The sequence below is a fragment of the Neomonachus schauinslandi genome, chromosome 14, assembly GCF_002201575.2.
Source record: "Neomonachus schauinslandi chromosome 14, ASM220157v2, whole genome shotgun sequence".
NCBI lineage: Eukaryota > Metazoa > Chordata > Mammalia > Carnivora > Phocidae > Neomonachus > Neomonachus schauinslandi.
In genome coordinates this window covers 13,170,920-13,180,025 of record NC_058416.1, presented here as the reverse complement: position 1 = coordinate 13,180,025, position 9,106 = coordinate 13,170,920, and the positions used below count along the sequence as shown (strand labels likewise).

The 9,106-nt window shown below is 44.8% G+C and overlaps 1 protein-coding gene across 2 annotated transcripts in view; it reads right to left on the bottom strand.

Annotated features, from left to right (window-relative positions):
- The window catches only part of BCL2 (BCL2 apoptosis regulator), a 164,791-nt gene extending 156,454 nt beyond the window's left edge, over positions 1–8,337 (bottom strand). Inside the window, exons 1-2 of one of the 2 annotated variants that reach the window (XM_021686401.1) lie at positions 8,057–8,337; positions 6,992–7,839 (exon numbers count right to left, since the gene is read on the bottom strand). In XM_021686401.1, coding sequence (XP_021542076.1) covers positions 6,992–7,561 — 570 coding nt within the window. In that variant the 5' untranslated portion in view covers positions 7,562–7,839; positions 8,057–8,337. Of the gene's footprint in view, positions 1–6,991; positions 7,840–8,056 lie in introns of those variants that run through there. The other variant, XM_021686402.1, reaches the window with a different exon arrangement.
- Positions 8,338–9,106: the final 769 nt, after the last annotated feature.

Below are 9,106 nucleotides of genomic sequence, written 5' to 3'. Positions count from 1 at the left end.
ATATATATATATATATATATATATATATATATATATATATATATATAATACACACACACATACATACATATATGGCAAATAGGCAGTGAATTAAGAGGACTAAGTATCTGTCCCAGATTCTCCTGGAAAATTCAAATGCACCTGAGTGGACTATCCGGCTGCAATTCAATTTCAGAGTCACTACATAGATACAACATTCATGGTGTTGCCCCTAAAGCAATCTTCATTCTCAGCCAAGAAGAGATGGAAATCGCCAAGAAGAGATGGAAATCGTCAAGAAGAGATAGCCTGCAACATTGATCCTTTGTTTGGTGCTTTAAGTATTCAAAGTCGTAAACTCTCGATACTTCCACAGCTTAAGAAAAGACAGTTAAAAAGAGAGAAATATAGTAATTGGAACTGTCACTAGCCTCGATGGAAAATCTCCCTTGAAATATTAAAGCTTCACTTGACACAGTGGGTCCTCGGGTTGTTTTCAGGAGGCATAGTAAAGAGGAGAGTGGGGTCAGTCATAAGCTTCTGACTCATTATGTTGAAGCCCCAGAGAGCCGATGAGCTGATTATTAACTAAAAATGGAATATGGCTCTATCCCTGACATTCTGAAGGCAAAACAAGGAGCAGGATGAAAACACAAATTTTCCAAACAGTTTCCCAGGGAAGTGCATGTTCCATGTGTCATGGGGAAGAGAGGTCCACATTCTGTAGAGAAGTTTCTCATAGAATCCTGTCAATCGCCCAAGAAAAATCACCCAAGTAGCTCTCAGTACATTGCTACAAACAGTTGGGGGCGGTTTGGGGAAGTAGTCTGGAATAGAAGCTATTTTAATTAAGTTAGTCAAAACTTAATCTATGGCTAGAGTATAACCCCTCTAATCTCACACTGCAGAGATGAAGCAACTAAAACTTCTGCCTGCAGATCCTAACTGCCCCCCTCCCCAAGTGGCTGGAATTCACGATCTCTGGGGGAAAACGTCGCCTCTGTTGACAGAATTGTGCCTTGCTCTGCCGCCTGCAGCAAGACTGGGGTCGAGGTTATATTCTAGCTCTGGCCACCGCCCTTTCCCTGCTCCCTCTTGCTGGAATGGAGGCAGAACATTCTTTGCTTCAGGTGAATCCTACCCTGTGCGTGTTGGGAGGGCACAAGGAGCTACATCCAGGAGGTTTCTCGGTGGTGGGATGATGGGCAGGTAGGGGGCATGGGTCCCCATGAGAAAGCCCGAATGGCTTTGGAGAGCTAGAAACAATCATGCGATCATCATGCGTACTGAAGGACAGCTGGGTTTATCTGTTGTCTGGCAAGTAACAAGCAGAGAAACAATGTTGGCACTATAGAATTGAGCGTATATCAGAACAAACTGGAAAAGGAAAACGGCTTTGTTGTAATTTCAAAAGTTTTACAATCTCCATTTAAAGAAAGAGGACCATGAGTGCAAGCAGTTAGACAGTGTTAAGAGCTGCCCTCCAGGAACACAAATGCTAAAGTGGACCAGAAATTTCTCTAAACAGATTTGGGAAGAGAAGCCTCTTAATAAACGAAACAGTACTATAACCTGAAACAAAAGAAAACAAAAGCTTTTTATTTAAATCTCTCCCAAAGGAAGAGCCCCTGTTCTGTTCAAAATCAACTTGTATTTTTCTGCATACAAGGATGATTTAAGAAAGTTCTTCAAATTAAGTTATTCTAATCATCCTATTCAAGACCTTGATTGTCTTTTAAATACAAAGAATTAATGAAATACCTTAAAAATTGAAGACAGGTGTTTATTAAGTCTTCTTAATGTGTATTAAGGGTGCCTAATGGGTAAATATTTAACAAGGGAACTCCCCCAGCCTTTCAGTTCTCTTAAGTGTGTGTTTGTATTGTACAGTATTTTTTAGGTTATCTACATTTCTCCTCCCATTTAAATCAGACGCAATGCACACATGAACAGCCATACGGTTAGAAGTAACTTTTTTAGGCAAAGATAGAAGTGTATGCAAAATAATATATACTTGGGTTTTTTTTTTTCTTTTTCTCTCTAAATCTGAGAATCTAGGATTATGCTTATAGGGCTGCACGTAACTATGAGTTTACTTAGACACTTACAACACTAGCCTGTGAGGTCACCCAAGGCAGGGGTAAAGCTGTCTTCCCCGTGTCCCCAATCTAACCCAGGGCCAGGCACATAAAGACTTGCAATCATGTCTGTCGAAAAACCGTCTCAGTCCTTGGATGATTTTCAGCGTTAATCCTGTTTAGATGTCAAACACTAATACTGTTTGAATCAAACCAAGAAGAACGAAAGAAAAGCTTCTTAGTGAAGTAAATTCACGGAGTGGTCTCCTGTATGTAGCTGGGGGAAAGGGTGACCAGCTTGCAAGGTTAGGGCTATGCCTGAGTAAGGTGATGATATTAGATTACCTTAAAAAGGTTTAACAGAACCTTTGAACCTCAAATACAATCTATCTCTGGGGGGAAAGCCTTTCTACTTGTACACGACAAAGACAGTGTTGTTTTTCCAGCACAAATGCACTTGTGCTGAGATACTGCTTTGCGCGACTATTGCTAAGACACGCTGAGTGACCTCAGAAAGGGGCGCGGGGAGAGGCGAGCAGGAATGACTAGTGATAAACAGGGCACCCACACACCTGCTTTCCGAGTGGGTTCACCATTCCTCCAAAAAGCTAGCTAGGACTAGAAGTAGAGATAAGGAAAAGCTCTGAGAACTTGCTTTTAAAAACAACAGCAACAACAACTTGTGGCTTTCTGTTACCTGGTGTTCTCTGTGGCCTCAGGACATTTAAACATTCTGAATTGTACCAGGTCAATTAAGGATTGCTAAAAAGACCAATCAGTCCTCACTAGAAAGCACAGCTGAAAGTAACAGGACACGCAAAAGAAAGCCATGTTTGCAACAGACATTGAATAGCAAGGAAAGCCGTACAACAGAAAAGGGAACTAAGTGAACTATAAAATTTTACAAAGGTCCACAAATACAATCACTCAACAGCACGTGACTTGCAAACTCTAGGGGCGATAATGTAGTTTTTTTTCCTACAGAATAAATTATGGCAGGGAGTCATGTGATTCTTAGCAGGCAGAAAGATGCACTTTCCCAAGGAAAAGTTCATCATTAAATATCTTAGTTAAGACTGGATCATCTTCAGACTATTTTTAATCCCTATCATTTCGCTGCCAAAACTGGCCATAAGCAGCTGATACTTGGCCGCCAGGAAAACGATGCTTTTGCGTTTACTTCGTACACGGCCATAAGAATGGTATTGCTTTCCAGTTAATCAAGTGTTTTGGTGGATCTGGACTGCCAACAGAAGACAGAAACTGCCTGCCGACCAACTAATAAAAAGGAAGCTAACCTCTACTGGATGTGGAGAAGTTCCTGTCTTCCTAAACCACAAAGACCAAAAGACGAGAAAAAAAAAAAAAAGAAAAGAAAGAAAAAAAAAGTCATGCCACCAACTCATCAACAGAATGAAGCTAATCTCCTATTTAAGTTTCTCTTTCTTTTAGTAGCCCACAGCTCACGCTCTTCTGAAACATGAAGCTGAATATTGTCCCATTTCTCAGCTTGGAGGGAGCCATCAATTTCACCCACTGTCAACGTTCCCATATCTCCACACTTTGCCTACAAGAGCCCCTTCACCTTGAAGCAATCTCAGTCAACACATCTGTAGAACTCAAACCGTGTTACAAGAGGGTAAAATAATAACTAATGGAGGTATCAAAAGAGCGAAATCTCCGGCCTTTAATTGAAATAGAAGAGCTGTGTTACTTCACTGGGATCAATAATGCCAATACAAACTATATAGCTACTATGAAAAACATTCTTGAGAAGACTGAGCTTACAATAATTTATCTTCTCTCTTTTGTTCCAATGTATCTCGTCCAAGGATCAGATCACACTAGTGGACATCTGGGAAATATTCAGTATTCTAGGTAATACTAGAAACCCGTGAGGCCGCGGGAATGGGACACTGGAGGATCCACCCCAGATTGTCATTCTTCCTAAAAGATGGCCCCTATGGTAGGTAATAGTCAACATCTCTAATTTTTACGTGCACTTGAAAACCTGTATCTCACGTGAACCACAAATTCAGACTCATTAGCTATGGGGTGGAACCTGAGCTTCTGCATCTCTAAGAAGCCCCCAGGTGATGCCCCTGCTGCTGGTCTGTGAACCCCACTTGGAGTAGCAAGGTCTCAGACATTTCCTAGAACTAATGCTGTCTTGTACTCCCTCTGTCCTGCTTCTCTCACAATGCCTTATTCAAACTTAGGAATAAAGCCACACTCCATTCTAACCCAGTTTCTTCTTTAGTCTTTCTTTAACTTGTAGGCTTCTGGGACTCTCTCTCAGACGCCTCTCCCTCCAAGACGCTGCTTTCTCCAAGCTACGGAACATGGACTACAAACAGTTTTCCTTCATCTCAGAAGGCTGATTTTGCCTCAATAGCAGCAAAGAAAAAAAGTGACTTCAGATCTGAAACGCCCATTATTCTATGTGCAGTATGATCCACTGAGTCCTAGAAGCCACACACTTCATTGTCAAAGGTCAAAAGAATGTACTAGCTCTCTTCTGAAACTGGACCACTGGCATTCAGAGTACTTTACACCATAAGACACAGCACAGTATTAAGGATGCAACCCTGACTGGTGCAAATTTCGGGGGGAAATCTGTATGCCCTATGGCTAAACTAGACATTTAGATTAGTCATGCCTATTTGAAAGGATAGGTAAATCATCTGTAACTCTCAAATACTACCACTTTGATTCCAAAGTATCCATTTATGATTACATTTCCTGATACCTACTTTTTTTGGCCAAATTCCTTTGTTTTCCTATATAGTCATCCATCTACATGTTGTTCTGAAAATGACACATTTTACATCAGCTATTTGTGCCTCTATATGATTTATTTTTACTATGAGAGGTTTTGTGAAAAAATTTCTTTATCACATTCTACAGTATGTCCTTGTGGTTTGGCATCATAAAATACAGCCTCGACATTTATCAATCTCAGATACCTGTTGACCACAGAGATAGGCTCTACTATGAAGACTCTATTTTGAAAGGAGTTAAAAGTGAGACTTCACTTAAAAAGTAAACTCAATTGCATGAGATGTTAACATAGTAAAACGCAACAAAACAAAGGCCAAGTTTCTATCTTAATTTCTATCATAAGCATATGTCTGTTTCCTAGCTTTTTATTAAATTTCTTAACAGATGACAGTTACCACCTTGGATTTCTTTCAACTAGAAAGAAAATTTTAAATATTTTTTTCATAAAAATATGAACTGTCAAATCAGTTTTACTTTGGTCTTAAAAAGATCCTTTTGGAGTCTGGAACTCTCTACCTTTTTGGTTATGGTGGTTAAAAATAAAACCACCTACTTAACCAAACATTTAACAAAAATATCCTTTTACCCTTTAGTGAATTCTTCCAGAATACTAAAGATCTGACAATCCAGGATCTCAAAAAGACAATTCACAAGGAGCATTTTACATGTTAGGAATTTAAATGGGGATATTTTACTTTCAAACACTGAACAGTGGCATCGAAATTTTGTCCATTTGATCAAGTAGGATCAGATTTTCATGTCAGCCATCTACTTTCTTGGCTTTTTCTCTTTTTTCTTGGCCTTAATATTAGCATGCTTGTAAACTGTAATAAAAAATGTAATGTGCTTCTTGAAATTGAATCCACTTGTAGTCATTTCTAGGCTTTGTGCTCCTGTTAGGTCCTATAAAATAATAACATCAGTAATTCTCCCTAGAGCCCATACAAGGAAGGACTGCATTGCAGCCTTTTTCAAAAAGAATTCTTCACATTAAAACAAAAAGTCTGAAAAATTTTCAGACAAGATTCCTCTTTTACTTTTTCATAAATTAGTAATTTTACATATAAGATGTAGATCTCAATTACAGTTCTTCAGTCTTAGGATCTGGACCCCCCCTCCCCCAGAGAATCGCACAAAACAATACCTTTATGGTAACGTGACAGAAGCTCTATCTAGCACCAGAAAAAAATCACCTCACAGATGTTCTTCAAAGCTACAGGCATCCATCACTACAACTAACGTCAGAGCATGAGAGAATCCACAGCTGAGAATCAATGCTTCTACGCTTTTTATAGACATTGTAGATGCAGGTTTTTTCGGCAGAGGAGACCACCAAATGATGTGGACTGTAGGTGGTGAAAAGTAAAATATACTAAAATTACAGTAAACTTTGAAATCGTACACTGGGTATAGAAATAGAACGCAAAGTATGCAGCCAGGACAAATTATGTCACTGATGAGATACAGTATCCATGGCCCAACGTTCTTCAAGACACTCAGTCATGCCCGCTGGGAACAATGTGGCACCCACCACAGGATGGAGTTCATGGACTTTCGGAAAGTCAACTTACCTCTTTACAAACACATCTAAGTTCTCCAGGGAAAGCGGCTACACCAGATCTCCTCTTAGGGTAGATCTTACCAAGTGAGTCAGAAAAGGCATGCCCTTGGTCCCCTGGTGGAGTCTATTCTTCTAACTGGGTAGTTCCCAAATTGTAGTACAAGTAAGAAACCCCCAGGGGAACTTGTTTAAGATGTGCATCGTCAAACCATCCAGGAGTCTAGCTCCTGAGGAGTCCGGGCATTTGGGGGGGTGGTGGTGGGGGAGGATCTTTGGACCCCCAGTTTGAGAAACCCTGAAGGGATACCATTTATCCCGAGATCCCACTGGGCAGCAAATGCTGGATCTTTAACCCTCGACGGCTGGCAAGCAAGGAAAACACTTTTGGTCAGAAGGAATCATCAACAGTAGTGTTGGCAGGGGGAGCTTCGAACGGGGTTGGGCGGGGGGAGGGAAGCAGGCAACCTGATTTTACGTCCCTAGCTCATCAGCCCGCCCTTGGCCCAAGAGCCCACCCACACTCCAACCATGGAGTCAGCCTCAGATTTGAAACGTCCAGCCCAGACTCACATTCAAACATACATGCACCTACCCAGCCTCCGTTGTCCTGGATCCAGGTGTGCAAGTGCCGGTTCAGGTACTCAGTCATCCACAGAGCGATGTTGTCCACCAGGGGCGACATCTCCCGGTTGACGCTCTCCACACACATGACCCCACCGAACTCAAAGAAGGCCACGATCCTCCCCCAGTTTACCCCATCCCTGAAGAGCTCCTCCACCACCGTGGCAAAGCGTCCCCTTGCGGTGAAGGGTGTCAGGTGCAGCTGGCTGGACATCTCCGCGAAGTCGCGGCGGTAGCGACGGGAGAAGTCGTCGCCCGCCTGGCGCAGGGTCAGGTGGACCACAGGTGGCACGGGGCTGAGCGCAGGGCCCGCGGCGGCGGCGGCGGCGGGGGCGGCCGGGGGCAGCGGCGGCGAGGTCCTGGCGGGCGCGGGGGTGCGCCCGGGCTGCGAGGAGTAGATGCCCGGCGCGGGGGTGGCCCCCGGGGGCGCGGCGCCCGCGTCTCCGGCGTCCCACTCGTAGCCCCTCTGCGACAGCTTATAGTGGATGTACTTCATCACTATCTCCCGGTTGTCATACCCTGTTCTCCCAGCGTGCGCCATCCTGCCCCCGAAAGCAGCCGGGTACCAGCAGCACCTCTCGCCCCTGCTCCCGCCCCACGGCCCCGAAAGAAAGAATAGTTATAATCCAGCTATTTTATTGGATGTGCTTTGCATTCTTGGATGAGGGGGTGTCTTCGGTCACGCGGAACACTTGATCCTGGTGTTTCCCTCTTGGCATGAGATGCAGGAAATTTTTACTTAAATTCCTTTCGGACCTTTATTTCATGAGGCACATTATTATTAATTATGGTTAATATCAGTCTACTTCCTCTGCGATGCTGAAAGGTCAAAAAGAAAACTAAGTCAAAATCAGGTGCATTTTCCTTTATACACTGGGTGAAAGAACGCAGGGCATACACACTACAACGTACACAACTAAAAAGAATGTATTTAACTGCCTGGAAATTAAACTTAACTTGAATGCACTTAAAGTTAAAATCTCAAATGTTTCCATTGAAAGTTACATTAAACCAATTTCCTGTGCAAAGAACTTACTTGTATTTTTTAAGGACAGCATGATCCTCTGTCAAGTTTCCTTTTTTGTGAAAACAAAACAAATGCATAAGGCAAAGATTCCATCAATCTTCAGAGCTCCCCAGTTATAGCTGCTTTGAAACTTCCAAATGAATCAGGAGTTGGGGGAGGGAGGGTAAAAAATTAGGAGAATTTCCAGTTTGATTCCCAGACTTCTCCTTCACAGAAATGTCAATCCGTAGGAATCCCAACCGGAGATCTCAAGAGCACGAGAAAAAAAAAGGCAGCGGCGGCGGCAGATGAATTACAATTTTCAGTCCGGTATTCGCAGAAGTCCTGTGATTTTCCCCCTCTCGGCAATTTACACACGCACACACACGCGCGGGCACAGACATGGATCTCTATCCGCGGGACCGCTTCACTCCTCCACGGGAGACAGACAGGGACCGGGGGCCGGCGGACGAGCCGGGCACGGGGGCAGGAATCCTCTTCTGATTAAACTCCGAACAGCAAATGCATTTTCCGAAAAGCTGCTTGATAAATGAAGGCAGGACGCGCCCGGCCCGCCGGTGCCGAGCGCGAGAAGCCCGCGCTGTGTGTGGTGCGGCGAGGGGTGGGGAGAAGGAGGTGGTGGGGGAGGGTTTTATTTTTTCCCTCTTTTCCTAAAAAGGATGACGGCTACGAAGTTCTCCCCCCTGGACCCCCTCTTCCGCTGCACCCCACCGGCGCACCCCGCCTCCGGGCTGCGCACCCTTTCTCCTCCTCCTGCTCCTGCGCGGCGGCGCTGGCGGCGGCCGCCCCCTCCGCGCTCCCGCCGCGCACCCGCTCTGGGCGAGGACGGCCGCGCCGGCGGGGAGGGCCCGGCGTCCGGCACCTTCGCTGGCGGCGGCGGCGGCGGCTCGGCGGGGAAACCGAGCGCGGCGGGCGGGAGCGCGGCGGGCGGGGGAGGGGGGGGGGAGGAAGGGGGCGGGCGCGGGGCGGGCGCGGGGTGGGCGGGGGGGCCTGGCCTCTTACTTCATTCTCTCTAACCGACTGGTTTCCTGTACGTACGTCACACGGTTCATTCAAAAA